The 16,920-nt window shown below is 38.9% G+C and overlaps 1 protein-coding gene across 1 annotated transcript in view; it reads right to left on the reverse strand.

The window, feature by feature from the left end:
• Positions 1-16,920, reverse strand: part of DENND5A (DENN domain containing 5A) — a 102,110-nt gene that overhangs the window by 11,374 nt on the left and 73,816 nt on the right. The window contains exons 12-14 of the mRNA XM_047747391.1: positions 8,936-9,088; positions 2,857-2,941; positions 343-427 (exon numbers count right to left, since the gene is read on the reverse strand). Of these exons, the coding sequence (XP_047603347.1) occupies positions 343-427; positions 2,857-2,941; positions 8,936-9,088 (323 nt within the window). The remainder of the gene's footprint in view (positions 1-342; positions 428-2,856; positions 2,942-8,935; positions 9,089-16,920) is intronic.

Here is a 16,920-nt window from a genome sequence, read left to right on the forward strand (position 1 = left end):
TGGTCAGAGTCCATCTCTCTTATTCTTTAAATCCTGGGCTTTGCAAAAAGGCTCATCACAATTTGCAGGGGGCAGAGGGATGACAATACAGCTCTCAAAAAATCAGGCTAACCCTGGAGCCCTGTGATACTCTGGTATAATTCTCCAAAAATGTCAAGAAACTCAACTGCTCGTGCAGCTCTATAACTACATCATGAAGCACAAGACCAATGGTGAGTCTTCCTGGTTAATGGAGCTGCCATAGAAGCCCAAGTCCCCTAGACTCTGCTGTTGAAAGTAGACACTTAAGGAGCAACTGAAAACGGGCTCTTAGTGGCTTAGTATATATGAATCCAGACTGACCTCATATCCTGAATGAGGGAGATTCTCAGGGGAGACATGACTGAGCTGGCATCAGACTTCCTCCGTTCTGAATCAAGAAGTATTCCTAGAACAAAAAAGCTGGTCATGTCCAAAGAGAGATCTAAATATCCAAAGAGCTGACTACCCAAATTTGAACAAGGAATAGCTGGTTACTTTGGTAACATGTAGCGATTCATGAATATTTATGAAGTACTTAGTAGGTATCAAATGTTATGCTTTTATACATATCATCTCATTTAATCCTCTAACAACTAGATAGCCAAGGAAGGTATCACAGAATAGGGAACTGAAACTCGGAGAAGTTAAATGCTTTGCCCTAGTTACCAAGTGGCAAAGTCAGGACTGGAGGGAACACAAATCTTCTGGCTTCTAATCCAGCATGTTCTTATATCCACAGAAGCAGTATTTTCATTTGGAGCTATTCATGTCCTATTCTTGACTCAAACTGCGCTACAAAAGAGCCAAGGGAATGTGTAAAGAACATGTCCCAGAATGCTGCAATACAAGCATACCTCATTTTGTTGCGCTTTCACTTTATTGTGCCTCACAGATATTGCACTTTTTTTTTTTTTTTTAAACAAATTGAAGATCTATGGCAACTCGGTGTCAAGCAGTCTACTGGCATCATTTTCCTAACAGCATTTGCTCACTTCAGGTCTTTGTATCACATTTTGGCAATTCTCACAATATTTCAGAATTTTTATTATTATTATATTTGGCTTATTTAGATTTATTTGAGAGAGTGCGTGCACATGAGCATGTGCTCAAGTGCAGGGGAGAGGCAGAGGGAGAGGGAGAAGAAATCCCAAGCAGACTGCGCTGAGTGAGTGCAGAGCCCAAAACAGGGCTCAATCTCACGACCCAAGAGATCAAAACCTGAGCCAAAACAAAGAGCTAGAGGCTTAACTGACTGGACCACCCAGGTACCTCCATTATTACTGTATTTCTTGTAGTGATCCATGATCCATGATTAGGACTTGCTGATAGCTCAGATGATGGCTAGCATTTTTTAGCTATGAAGTATTTTTTAATCAATGTATAAATACTTTTTAGACATAACACTATACATTTAACAGACTATAGTATAGCATAAATATAACTTTTTATGCAGTGGGAAACCAAATAATTCACCAGACTCATTTTATTGTGATATTCACTTTTTTGTGGTAGTCTAGAACCAAACCCATGATAGCTCTGAGGTATGCCAATGTATTTATGTCCTTATGTCTGGTCCAATAGTTATAACTTAGTATCTTTACCATTTAGCTGTTGACAATTTTTGGCTATCGTCTATCCCTCAGCAGTAACTTCTATAGCCTTCCTGAGAAGACTTTTTGTTCTAATATCCAGAAAATGGACCAAAAAACTCATCAGGCTACTTACAGAGCTCTTACACCTGGTTTTCAGCCAACTATTTTCCCCACGTTCAGCGCTAATTGAGGTTAATTCTTTCTCCTTGAGGAGAAAGAAACATTGAATTCGCGCCTATGTCTTCACTTCCATTTGAACTGATCTTCACCATTAGGATAAGAACATCCAAGAAAACAAACTTCCTGGCAGAGAGAGGAAAATGAAGGATGGTACAAAGGGGAGAAGCTGCCAAGAAGTATAGGAAGGAGGGGAACTGTCCTGGAAGGGACACTGTAGAAGGAATACCAGACCAGGAGACAAGAGGCCTGGCTGCTAATCTGGCCTCTTCCATGAACACAGTATGTGATCTTGAATAAATTCAATTCCTCTCTGGATCCCAGTTTCCTCCTCACTCTGATATTTTTATTAAATTAGAAATGGAAAAGAAAGGGCAACTGGGTGGCTCAGTTGGTTAAGCATCCGCCTTGGGCTCAGGGTCATGATCCCAGGGTTCTGGGATCTCTGTCACATAAATAAATAAAATCTTAAAAAAAAAAAAAAAAAAGTAAAAGAAGTATTATGAGATCATTCACATTCACACCAGACCTTGACTCTGAGGAGTTCCAAGGTAGGACACAAGCTCTCTTAATAGATAGATCATCTCAATGCCCATCTCTGAGGTATAAAACAAAAAACTCTGAAGACAACCTGCTCCAAACAGAAGACACCAGTACCACACAAATTGATTAAAAACCTAAAATCATTTTAAGACTGTCCTCTTGCTGATATAAATCTTCTATCCCGCTGATCAAAAGGCACAGAAACAGAGATGCCTGACTGGCTCAGTCAACAGAGCACACAACTCTCAATCTTGGGGTCATGAGTTCAAGCTCCATGTTGGGCACAGAATTTTCTTTAAAAAGTGGCGGGGGGGTGTGTGAAGAAACACATAATGAAAGCAAACCCCATGGATTTAGCACACTCTGTGGTTCAGAGAAACAAGGAGCTTAAAATTTTAAAAAGGAAACATTATACAGCAAAGGTTTCAATGACCTAGAATAGTCTACTGCAGATGATTACTCCAGTGGGGGATAGGAAAGCAGGTGCAGGGGGTTCTCCCCAGTGGGGCAGAAACCATCTTACCTGAGGTACTGAGGCTTCCTGATGTGAGTTTTCTCTGCCGGTTTTCCTGATAATGTAACAGATGGGACCACAAGGCTGATTTCCCCTGGAACCAACACAAGGGAGAAACACCTATCAGTTTAGATTTCAGAGGCCAAGGCACCCAGTGAACAGAATCATAGATACTTTTAACATATAGACATGGGCTTTTACTAAAAAGTATCTGTACTATTATTTCCTTATATCGATGTACACCCAGATGAAGTGTATACAAATATATCAACCTACTAAAATGTAGGAGAAATATAAAGAAGAATAGAAAGGAAAAGAAAAGAGAAACGTCCACCACTTCAAACAGGACATGGCCAAAAAGAGTCTATGAATAGACCAGTGGATAAGAAAGAAAAAAAGCAAACAACCTATCAAATTCTGCTTTGGTTAAAGGCCAGCCTGGGTAGAGCATGATGACTTCTGTACAGAGAAGCTAATATCTAATCTGCAAGACCCTATGATAGCTCCTGAATTTCCTAAAACATCTAAAGCCATTATTGCCCTTAGCTCAGGCTGAGGAGAATAAGCTGTCATTAAGATGAGGATTTACTATTGAAGGTAAAAATGAAGAAGCCTGCAGGAAGGTAAGCCAGGAAGGTACACTGGCATTTAACTATAGTTAATATACAGAACCTTAACATTTGGAAATGTAAGAGCTGCAGTTTAAACTATCTGAGACATATAGTAATTTGTCATTTTACCAAGGCACAAGTCTGATTAACATTTGCAAGCCTGATGTAAGGGAGCCATTTGCCTAGGTGGTGAATGAGCCCAGCTGACCACCCAGCCATTGCTTTGTCTCTTTCTAGTCATCCTGCAGTACACGGTGCCCCTTGTTATGTGATAAAAACTTTATATTAGATTCATGGTAAATGCTTCTATATAGCTGATATAATGTAAACATAGTATTATGGTTTTTTAGTAGTAGGATTTATTGTAATAATTTTATAAATGACTTTAGTTCTATATTTCAGAGAAGTGATAGTAATAATAATGAGGAAGCTACCATCTCCTGAGACTTGCTACAAACTAAGCACTATGTTATATGTTCAAAATATAATACTTTATTTAATGCTCTCAATTATTCTACAGGATAGGTACCTCTATGCTCATTCTCTTTAGAAAAGAGCAAATTGAGCATTAGAAAGATTAAGTAACCTGTAAAAGATCACACAGATAGTAAACAGAGTGTTGGGATTCAAGCTTCAATCTAATGTCAGAACAACTGCTCCCAATTATATAGACTGCCTGGAAGAGATCATTTAACTTATGAAGTTATATATTCTGAAATAAAGTTTTATGCTCTCAGATGAATGTGAGGATTTAAGGTTTCAAGATTTGTCCCTTGAGGAGCTGATAATCTATTTTGTTTCTATTCATTTGATAGATTTTAGGGGGGGAACCAAGCATTTGAAAGGAAGAAAATCCTCACCTATAGATTAGCAAGCTGTTAACATAAACTTGCAGTATGTTTGGATATCCTATAAGATTTAACCAACTTAAAAAAAAAAAAAAAGAAAAAAGAAAGATCGGTGCCTGGGTGGCTCAGTCAGTTAAGTATCTGCCTTTGGCTTAGGTCATGATCCCAATGTTCTGGGATTGAGCCCTGTATCAGGCTCCCTGTGGGGAGTCTGCTTCTCCCTTCGCTCATCACCCCCACTTGTGTTCTCACTCTGCTCTTTCCCTATCTCTCAAATAAATAAATAAATCTTAAAAAAAAAAAAAAAGGATTTAACGAGCTTAAAACAAAACCCAATAATCATATTGGTATTAAAAACACACACAAGTTAAAACTAGAAAAGACTATTTTATTCATTGAAAAACCAAGTATTTTTTAAAAATTATGTTCAACAATATCAACAAGACTTACAACTTCTATACAATAACTGGTATATTGATATAATATATGTGAAAGACAACACAAGAGCTTAAAACCTTCACACTCTTTGATTTAGTAATTCAACTTCCGGAAATCTGTCCATCCCTCTACCAAAACAGAGTAGGCTCCTGAAAGGGCAGGGACTTTGGCTTATTCATCACTGTAGCCCCAGAATCTAGGAAGACTGGGAAGGCAGCCTCCCTTAATAGACCTGTGTGCCTGTGACATACACTAAGTATAGCCAGTCACCAGAGAGCCCTCACATGTAACACTGCTGAAGAGCCAAAGGCTAGAGCAGCACCAGCCCGCCATGCCAGAAGGGATGCTCTGGTTCACAGTCATTTTACTGGAGCGAGAGCAAAGGCAGGAGTGAGAGTGCAGCAGCTGGGCTGAGGCTCAGTGATAGAGCACTGGGGTCTTTCTAGTTCAGGAGATACGAATAATTCTTCTTCCTCTTTTGCACAGAGGCTGATTGAGACTGCAAGGTTCAATTTAGCCTAACTACCCATTTAGGGTATTATATAGGGAAAGCAAGATACAGATAGCACTGGATTCTCTAAGGATGTCATACACAGGTGAGAAACCACCCATTTTCACTTACCCAAAGGGCAGCAGTTACAAAACCAGTATGAAAACCAAACCTCACCTCTTAGCATTAGAAGAATATACTGGAGAAGGATGCCCATCTCCTTGAAAAATGTCATTGAAAACCCAGACAGTTGTGAGCAGTCACGGCCAATAACAAAGTTTAGGAAGCTAGCAGCAAAAACTGCTGCTTGGGTTCTCTCTACTTTTGAATAGATTAAAATAGGTAGTTGATCAGTAAGGTACCCTCAGAAAAAGGCAGTAAGATCACACTCAAAGTGAATTTGGTCACAATCTGGGTGATCGCAGGATCATACATAATGCATGATGGAGACCAGGTAACCAGGTTATAGAACTTCTGGACTGGAACATACCAGAGAATGTCTCACCAGAAGAAAGGTGTTCTATACACACGCTAGCAAAGTAAAGGTCTAAGGAGAACACGCAGTAGAAACGCAACATGGATAGTCACCATCTGCAGCTGAACATGTATGGGTCCCTGAGGGAATAAGCGCCCTGCCAGAAAGCACATACCCTTGCTTCCCTCTGGTGACAATGTCAGTGCTTCACTTTTAGTGCTCCAAATGCAGGATTCAGGACAAAATGGGACCTCAGTTGAAAAGTCCCCATTATTTTGTATTAGTTTCTCACTAAACAAGTAGCTTTTATCTATCCAAACTGAAGGGGGAATCAAATGGGCTCCAAAAAATATTTCTCATGCTATGGGAATTTTTTAAGAATATGGCTGCAAAGCCTCAGAGAACAGGTTTAGAACATGTGATGATATAGTATTATTTCTTAAAATGCAGGAGAAGGCTAACTCTCTAGAAATTTTATGGCAAACATCAAAGGCGGGGGGGTGTATATTTTGCCGAAACGCTAAAGAGCTCAACTATAAACTATAGCTCAACTATAAACTATAAACTATAAAAGCTCAACTTAAAGAAAAATGATTAAATAATTATGTATATATTCTACTCACTTGTTATACAGAAAAGGAAAGAAACAAATTCTTCATGTAGAGCCTAGCATAATAGCCATAATATGTTACATTCCTACCACATGCCAGGTATTTATGTTTATTATATCTAATTATCATAACCCTCAAAGGTAGATTGGATTAATTCCAGGGGTATGGATAAAGAAAATGAGATTCAAAAATCACAAGTTATGGTAAGTCATCCAGCAGAGCTAGGATTCAAATCCCAGTCTTTCTGACTCCGAAGTCAGATTCATAGTTTTAGCTCTTCAACACTTACTATGGTATCACCTAAAAATTAGGTCAGGACATGGAAAAAATTATTATTAGGTAAAAAAAGCAAGTTATGGGTGCCTGGGTGGCTCAGTGGGTTAAACCTCAGGTCATGATCTCAGGGTCCTGGGATCTGGCCCAGTGTTGGGCCCTCTGCTCAGCAGGGAGCCTGCTTCCCCAACCCCCCTCCGCCTACCTGTGATCTCTCTCTCTGGGTCAAATAAATAAATCTTAAAAAAAAAAAAAAAAAAAAAAAAAAAGCAAGTTACAAAACATTACATATAGTTATGATCCCATCTGGATTTTTAAAATGTTTTACTGAACTATAATTCACATTACCATAAAATCCACACTTACAAAGTATACGATTATCTGTTACCAAAAAAAAAAAAGAAAAAAAAAAGGGTGCCTGGGTGGCTCAGCTGGTTAAGCAACTGCCTTCAGCTCAGGTCATGATCCTGGAGTCTGGGGATGGAGTCCCGCATTGGGCTCCCTGACTGGCAGGGAATCTGCTTCTTCTTCTGACTCTCCCCCCTCACATGTTCTCTCTCTCATTCTCTTTCTCTAAAATAAATAAATAAAATCTTAAAACAACAACAAAATCTGGTTTTTAGTACATTCACAGATTTGTATAACCATCACCACTACCTATCTTATAACACTGTCATCACCCAAATAGAAACATCATACCCATTATCCGTCACTCCCTATTCTTTCTTCCCGCCCGTCTGACATCGCCTAATCTGCTTTCTATGGATTTGCCTATTCTGGGCATTTTATATACATGGGATCATACAGTATGTGGTCTTTTGTGACTGGCTTCTTTCACTTAGTATGTTGAACCATGTATCATCCCTCAGTCCTTTTACTGCTTACCTATATTCCACTGTATAGATACAACACATTTACTGTATCTACTCATCAACTGATAGACATCTGGGTTGTTCTATTTCTGGCCTACTAGGAATAATGCTATGAACATTTGTGTAAGTATTTTTATACAGACACATTTCCATTTATCTTGAGTAGGTAGCTCAAAGTGGACTCACTGTGTCATGCAACACCATGCTTAACATTGTTGTTAAATGTTAAATTGTTTTGTTAAATGTTAAAGTGGCTGCACCATTTTACATTCCCACCAGCAAAGTGTGAAGGTTCTAATTTCTCCAGATCCTCACTAAACTTATTACTGTCTTTTTTATTTAAGTTATCTTAGTGGATATAAAAAAGTATCTCATTGGGGTTGGATTTTTAAATATCCACAGTATGTGGGTACGATGTACACAGAAAAATGTTTTGGGAAAAAAAAAAAGAAAGAAAGAAAAAATGTTTTGAAGGACAGATATGGTAGATAGTCTCTATACCCATGACAATGGCACTCCAGAAGGGCAGAGATCTTGGTCTGTTTTGTTCACTAAGGTACCTCAAGTGCCTTCAACAACAATGCCTGGCACATTGTCAGCCCTCGATAAATACTTGCTGGATACTTACATGTATTTTCTATTTTATCCATATTAAAACCATTTTTTTCAAAAAGTTTACTTTAGAGAGCAAGAGAAAACATAAGTGGGGAGGGGGCAGAGGGAGAGAATCTCAAGCAGACTCCCTGCTGAGTGCAGAGCCCACTGCAGGGCTCGATCTCTATGAGATCTCTTAGGGTACGACCCATGACCTATTTTTAACTTTTTAAGAGTCGGTCTCTTAACCAACGGCACCACCCAGATGCCCCTAAAACTGCTTTTGAAAAGATTTCAAGTTCTCTTCAAATTTAAAAATGTATAAAAGTAGGGGTGCCTGGGTGGCTCAGTTGGTTAAGTGACTCCTTCGGCTCTGGTCATGATCCTGGAGCCCCAGGATCAAGTCCCACATCAGGCTTCCAACTCAGTGGGGAGTCTGCTTCTCCCTCTGACTCTCCTTGCTCTCATGCTCTCTTTCTCATTCTCTCTCTCTCAAACAAATAAAATCTTTTAAAAAATGCATAAAAGTAAAAGTTGTCCATCTTGACTAGCTATTCCAAACAGAATATTCTGAAATAAAGAAATTCTCTGTTATCAAGCAGCAAAAATCAAACTTACTCAATTTCCTGCAGTCCCTTCTCAAATCCTTAGACAGTTAAGCTATCTGTATATAAAAGAAATATTAATTACAGAGCTTTTCCCACTAGGAATGTACCATTAGTAAAGGATCTGTAGAGTACATTTGGTACTTATGAGCTCTCACCCCACACGGCATGCACCATTTTTCAAAGCCAGCCAGCTGGAAGAGTGTGGGAAAGCTAGAAGTGAAAGGAGAAAGAGATTTTGCTCAGCAGGGAGAATCTACACAATCCTTACCTGCTTTACTTGTAGCCCATGACTCCAGATCCTCTCTAGGAGGTCACAAAGGCTGGCAATCAAGGTATTCTCCTCCACCCCTGTGATGTTCACCTCCCCGTGCCCTAGTTCCACAGCCTCTCGGCCCATCTTCTCCACCAGCATCCTCTTGGTCTACAAGAAATCAGTCAGTAGGATTAGATAACCATGGTGAGCAGGATCACATTCAACTACAGAGGGCTGTGGTGACCCACACAGTACATCTGCTGGGCTGGGAAGGACAAAATGAGTGAGACCAAGAGACATTAAATGTATTTATCCCCCAGTTACAAAGATAAGAACACAGCAATCACTGTATGACCCTGGGCAAGTGATGCCATCACTCTGGATTAATTTTTTGCATTTATGAGATGAAAAGAGTTGAATAAAACCCTTTGGTCACATCAGTTTCGACATTCTGTTTCTCAATGTTTAACTGATCTTACCAAACAAACCTGCAAGCATTTAAGGCTAGAAATATATCTAAAGTACCTGTCAAGGGGATCAAAATTAAGGACAAATAATTTGTTTTTTTTTTTTTTCTTTCTTTCAAGATTTTATTTAAATTCAAGTTAGTTCACATATAGTATTAGTTTCAGGGGTAGAATTTAGTGATTCATCAGTTGCATATAATACCCAGTACTCATTACCTCAAGTGCCCTCCTTTTTTTTTTTTTTTTTTTTTTTAAGATTTTATTTATTTATTTGACAGAGAGAGACCACAAGTAGATGGAGAGGCAGGCAGAGAGAGAGAGAGAGGGAAGCAGGCTCCCCGCCGAGCAGAGAGCCCGATGCGGGCCTCGATCCCAGGACCCTGAGATCATGACCTGAGCCGAAGGCAGCGGCTTAACCCACTGAGCCACCCAGGCGCCCTCAAGTGCCCTCCTTAATGCCTATCACCCAACTACCCCAAATCTACCCACCTCCCCTCCAGCAATCCTCAGTTTGTTCCCTATAATTAAGAGCGTCTTATGGTTTGTCTCCCCCTGTCTTTATCTTATTTTTCCTTCCTTTCCTCTATATTCGTTTTGTTTCTTAAATTCCACATACAAGTGAAATCATGTATTTATCTCTTTTTGACTTATTTCACTTAGCAAATACCCTCTAGTTCCATCCGTGTTGTCATAAATGGCTCAGTAATACTCTGCTGTACATATATACACATCTTTTTAAAAAATATTTTATTTTTTTGTCAGAGAGATAAAGAGAGAGCATAAGCAGAGGGAGAAGCAGGCTCCCTGTTGAGCATTCTTGCTCAATATGGGACTCATCTCAGGCCCTTGGGATCATGACCTGAGCCAAAGGCAGACACTTAACTGACTGAGCCACCCAGACGTCCCTATACTACATCTTCTTTATCCATTCATCAGTGGATGGACATCTGGGCTCTTTCCATAATTGGGGGTGCATGTGCCCCTTCAAATTAGCATTTTTGTATCCTATGGATAAATACCCAGTAGTACTATTGCTGGGTCATACAGTAGTTCTATTTTTAACTTTTTAAGGAAGCTCCATACTGTTTTCCACAGTGGCTATACCAGCTTGCATACCCACCCACAATGTAGGAGGGTTCCCCTTTCTCTGCATCCTCACCAACATCTGTTGTTTCCCAAGTCTTTACTTTTAGTCATTCTGACCAGTGGGAGGGGGTATCTCAATGTGGTTTTGATTTCTATTTCCCTGACCGGGAGTGATGTTGAGCATTTTTTCATGTGTCTCTTAGCCATTTGTATGTCTTCTTTGGAGAAATGTCTGTTCATGTCTTCTGCCCATTTCTTTTTTTTTTTAAGATTTTATTTATTTGATAGATAGAGATCACAAGTATGCAGAGAGGCAGACAGAGAGAGAGAGGAGGAAGCAGGCTCCCTGCTGAGCAGAGAGCCCAATGTAGGGCTTGATCCCAGGACCCTGGGATCATGACCCAGCGGAAGGCAGAGGCTTCAACCCACTGAGCCACCCAGGCGCCCCCTTCTGCCCATTTCTTAATGATTATTGGGTTTTTATGTGCTGTGTTTGATTAAGTTCTTCATAGATTTTTGGATACTAGCTCTTTATTTTATGTCACTTACAAATATCATCTCCATCCCAGGGGATGCCTTTTAGTTTTTTGTTGGTTGTTTCTTTTGCTGTGCAGAAACTTTTTTATCTGGATGGAGTCCCAATAGTTCTTTGTTTCCTTTTCCTCTGGTGACGTGTTCAGTAAGAAGCTGCTGCATCCGAGGTCAAAGAGGTTGCTGCCTATGTTCTCCCCTAGGATTTTGATGGTTTTTCTGTCTCACATTTAGATCTTTGATCCATTTGGAGTTTATTTTTGTGTGTGTTGTAAGAAAGTGATCGTGCATGTTGCTGTCCAGTTTTCCCAACACCATTTGTTGAGGACTGTCATTTTTTCCACTGGATATTCTTTCCTGCTTTGTTGAAGATTAGTTGACCTTAGAGTTGAGGGTTTATTTCTGGGCTCTCTATGCTGTTCCACTGACCTGTGTGTCTGTTGTTGTGCCAGTACCATGCTGTCTTGATGATTATAGCTCTGTAATACAGCTTGAAATCTGGAATTTTTTATGCCTCCCGCTTTGCTCTTCTTTTTCAACATTACTTTGGCTACTGAGGGTCTTTTCTGGTTCCATACAAATTTTAGGATTGTTTGTTCTGACTCTCTGAAAAATGGTGGTGTTATTTTGATCACAACTGTATTGAGTGTGTAGACTGCTTTGGGAAGTATAGACATTTTAACAATATTTGTTCTTCCAATCCAATGGAATGTTTTTCCATTTCTTTGTGTCTTCAATTTCTTTCGTAAGTGTTCTATAGTTTTCAGAATAATTTACTTATAAGTAAAAATTTTCAAATGCTTGTTATAAAACAAAAACCAAAAAACACACTGTATAATGATAATTTCAACTATGTGCCAGGCACTGTATTAAACACTGCAACTGAGAAAAGTATTATTACTGGTCCCAATCTACTAATAAGGAAATTGAGGTCAGAGAACTTAAGGAACGTGCCAAAATCACATAGCCAAAAAGTAGCAGATCTGGCCTCTGAATCTAACTCTGCCTGAATACAGAGTTCAAGTCCTTAACTAAGATTTAATTCTGTTATAAATTTGTGACATACAAAAATCTAAAGAGCAAGAAGAAAATCATCCCTAATTCCACCTTTAAGAAAATAATTCTTAATACTTTGGCATATTTTTTCCATTGTTGTTATTTTTAGTGTTTTAAATACAAAACAGACCTCATAAGCATGTGTTTTTTTATATATACATACATATATGTGTATATATATATATATATATATACATATATATATATATATATATATCTCACACACTACTAGTAAATAAAACACTGCCCATTCATACCTTTGAAGCATCCCATGTGTCCTCTCTAAATTACCTTTTCACTCCGGAAATGACCACTATCCTGACCTACACAACAGAACTACAGAGAAGCAAAGAAATGCTTATCATCTGTATTTGCATTGCAAAACGAGGTGGTTTAGTTTTGCCTATACGTTTTCTTTTGTGATTTGCTTGTTCATTAAACTTTATGTTTGTGAAATTCACACACATTGATGGGGGCAACTGTTGTCCATGTCCATCACTGTACAGCATTCCATCATATGAATATACTACAATTCACTTATTAATTCTACTACTGATTGGCATTGGGTTGTTTCCTGTTTGGGGATACTACAAAGAATGCTGCTATAAGCTACTTGTACAGATCTCCTGAATCACACTGCAAAAAAAGGGAAAATATCCAGAAGAATACGAGATAATGCCACATTGTTTTCCAAAGTGATCACACTAATTTACATTTCCAACAGTACAAGAGTTCCCGTTGCTCTACAAATGGTAATCACCATTTGGCAGTGCTAGACTTATTACTGTATTTCTTCAATTCTAATACATACATTATTCTGTGTATTAACATCTCTGAAATTGGGATGTACTTCATAATCATTGTTAACCAAAGAATGGATATAAGGAAGTTGTCACTGCCTGGGCTTGTATCTCAAAACTTGAGAATGAATATTATCAGCTTGGAAAACAAACCTCAGAGACAACAGAGAAGGCTTCTTTCAAGAAAGACAGCACCACCAATGTTCTTGATAGCAGAAAAGACAATATTGTGTGGAAAATAATGACACCAATGACTCAGAGTAAGCCGATAGAAGCTGTTTTTTAAAACACCTGAATTCAAAATACCAGTACTGATATATCGTCTAATTTGTAACTGTAATGATTTCTTCTGGAAGAGAAAGTATATTGGATTTCATCCTATAATTGACCACCACTTACAAACTAAAAATGCAGGAAAATCTTTCTTTTCCACTGATGAATAACAGGATGTAGTAGAGATCAAGTTAGGTGAATTGTCCCAAAAATTATGGTACACTGATTTGGTTGACCGGCTATAATTTTATTAGAAATTACACTCATAGGCAACCCTCTCAGGTCCCCCCTCTTTGGGAGCTTTGTACTCTCAATAAACTTTGCTTTGCTGCCCAGGAAAGGAAGGAAGGAAGGAAGGAAGGAAGGAAGGAAGGAAGGAAGGAAGGAAAGAAGGGAAGGAGGGAAGGGGGGAGGGGAGGGGAGGGAATATGAGGGAACAGAAGGCAAGGTGAAGACAAACCACAGGCTGACATCCTGAAACCCCCCCCACCCCCACTCCTGGGTGGGACATGTGTGATATTCTTCCAGGAAATCTCCCATCTAACTTAATGTTAATGCCTTGCTAGAGGGGGAAAACAACCTTAATCTGACAAGGGCTTGTCTTTCAGAAACCTCCCTTTTTCCCTACCTCCCCCCAACCCCACAGTATATAATCAGCCACCCCTAACAACCCCAGGCAGAAGTTCTTTCCGCTCATAGGTCCTGTCCCCATGCCTCAATAAAACCACCATTTTGCACCAAAGATGTCTTAATAATTCTTTCTAGGTCTTTGGTTCCAGACTCCACCCCACTGAACCCCTCACCTATACTCCTAAACCACACAAAAGGAAGGGAGGAAGGGAGGGAGGGAGGAAGGAAAGAAGGAAGGAATTAATTCATAACTAAAACATGAAAAATTAAGAACAGCCATATTTTGGAGACACCTGGGTGGCTCGTCAGTTAAACAACCAACGGTTGGTTTTGGCTCAGGTCATGATCTCCTGTCCAAGCCCCACATGGGGTTTCCCACTCAGCAGGGAGTCTGCTTCCCCTTTGCCCCTCTCCTTCTCACACACACACTCTTCTCCCTCTCTATCTCATCTTAAATCTTAAAAAAAAAAATACGGGGGCACCTGGGTGGCTCAGTGGGTTAAAGCCTCTGCCTTCAGCTCAGGTCATGATCCCGGGGTCCTGGGATCGAGTCCCGCATCGGGCTCTCTGCTTCGGCAGGGAGCCTGCTTCCTCCTCTCTCTCTCTGCCTGCATCTCTCCTACTTGTGATCTCTGTCTGTCAAATAAATAAATAAAATCTAAAAAAAAAAAAAAAAAGGTTTTATTTTAATCCAATAATCCTACTCCTGAGTATATGTCCAAAAGAACTGAAATCAGAATCTCAAGGAGCTATCTGTACTTCATGATCATTGCCCCATTATTCAAGATAGCCAAGACACAGAAACAATTCAAGTGTTCATCAAGAGATAAATGAGTAAACAAAATGTGGTACAGATATTCAATAGAATCTTACTATACAAAACAATATTATTCAGCCTTTAAAAAAGAAAGAAATCCTGCCTTCTGCAGCAACATGGATGAACCAAGAGAACATTATGCTAAGTGAAATAAGCTAATCACAAAAGGACAAATACTGCACAATTCCATTTGTAAGAGGTACCCAAAATAGTCAAAATCACAGAAGCAAACACAATGGTGGTTACTGGGGGAGGGGAAATAGAGAATTGTTACTCTGTAGGTATGAAGTTTCAGTACGTAAGGCGAAGAGTTTTAGAGGTCTGCTGGTCAATATAGCACTAATTTTTATTTTAATTCCAATATAGTTAACATAGTTATATTAGTTTCAGGTGTACAAAACAGTGACTCAACAACTCTATACATAACTCAGTGCTCATCACAAAACCACAATGTTAGTTAAAAGCCAGCTCTTTGCCTACTCTGCCTAAACCTGTTCAGTAAACATGTCAATTGGTCTCACTTTTTTTTTTTTTTTTTTTTTAAGATTTTATTTGTTTGTCAGAGAAAGAGAGAGAGCACAAGCAGGGGGAAAGGCAGGCAGAGGGAGAAGCAGGCTCCCGGATAAGCAAGGAGCCTGATGTGGGACTTGATCCAAGGACCCTGGGATCGTGACCTGAGACAAAGGCAGACGCTTAACCAACTGAGCCACCCAGGCATCCCATCACTTTATTTTTTAAAATTTATTTTATCTTTTATTATTAATTTTATCTTTTTTATTTTAATTCCAGTGTAATTAACATACAGTGTTATATTAGTCTCAGGTGTACAATATAGTGATTCCACAGTTCCATATATTACTCAGCACTCATCAAGATAAGTGTACTCTTAATCCCCATCAGCTATTTCACCCATCCACCCTCCCATCTCCCTTCTGCTAACCATCTGTTCCCTACAGTTAAGAGTCTGTTTTTTGGTTTGTCTCTTTTCTTTGTTCGTTTAAATTCAAGACGTGAGTGCAATCATGGTATTTGTCTTTCTCTGACTGACTTATTTCACTTAGCATTATACCCTCTAGATCCACACATGCTGCTGCAAATAGCAAGATTTCATTCTTTATTCTGACTGAGTAATCTTCCTATACATATCCATCGATGGACACTTGGGCTGCTTCCATAATTTGGCTATTGTAAATAATGCTACTATAATCTTTTTGAATTAGTGTTTTTGCATTCTTTGAGTAAATACCCAGTAGTAAAGTTGCTGAAACATAGAACAACACTATTTTTAATTTTGTGAGGAACCCACATACTATTTTCCACAGTAGCTGCACCAGTTTGCATTCTCACCAACTATGCACAACGGGTCCTTTTTCTCTACCATCCTTGCAACACTTGTTGTTTCTTGTTTGTTTGATTTTAGCTATTCTGATAGGTGTGAAGTGGTATCTCAATACGGTTTTGATTTGCATTTCATTGATGATGACCATCTTTTCACGTGTCTGTTGGTCAGCTATATGTCTTCTTTGAAGAAATGTCTGTTCAAGTCTGACCATTTACTGGTGTTGAGTTGTATAAGTTCTTTATATATTTTAGATACTAACCCTTTATTAGATAGGTCATTTGAAAATATCTTTTCCCATTTTTTTAGTTTTGTTAATTATTTCCTCTGCTGTGCAAAAGTCTTTTATTTTGATGTAATCGCAATAGTTTATTTTTGCTTTTGCTTACTTTGCCTCAAAAGACATATCTAGAAAACATGTTGCTATGGCTGATGTCAGAGAAATTATTGCCTGTGCTCTCTTCTAGGATTTTTATGGTTTCAGGTCTCACATTTAGATCCTTGAGTTTATTTTTGTGTTTGGTGTAAGAAAGTGGTCTAGTTTTATTCTTTTGCATGTAGCCGTCCAGTTTTCCCAACACCATTTGGTGAAGAAACTATCTTTTTCCCGTTTCATATTCCTGCGTCCTTTGTCAAAGATTAATTGACCAAATAATCATGGGTTTATTTCTGGACTCTATTCTATTCCATTGATCTATTTTTAAACAAAGCACCTATTATTAACAATATATTATTGTGCACTTTAAAATATGTTAAGAGAATAGATCTCATGTTACTTATAGTTACCACAAAAACAAAAAAACCCATAAAATAACATAAGAAAATTTTTGGAAGTGGTAGATATTTAGCACCTTAATTATGGTGATAGTGTCATGGGGTATGCGTATGTCCCACTTGTCAATATGTGTATATTAAAACATGTGTGTAGGGGCACTTGGGTGGCTCAGTCAGTTAAGCTACCAACTCTTGATCTCACCTCAGGTCTTGATCTCAGGATCATG

This window comes from Lutra lutra, chromosome 10 (genome assembly GCF_902655055.1).
Source record: "Lutra lutra chromosome 10, mLutLut1.2, whole genome shotgun sequence".
NCBI classification, from domain to species: Eukaryota; Metazoa; Chordata; class Mammalia; order Carnivora; family Mustelidae; genus Lutra; species Lutra lutra.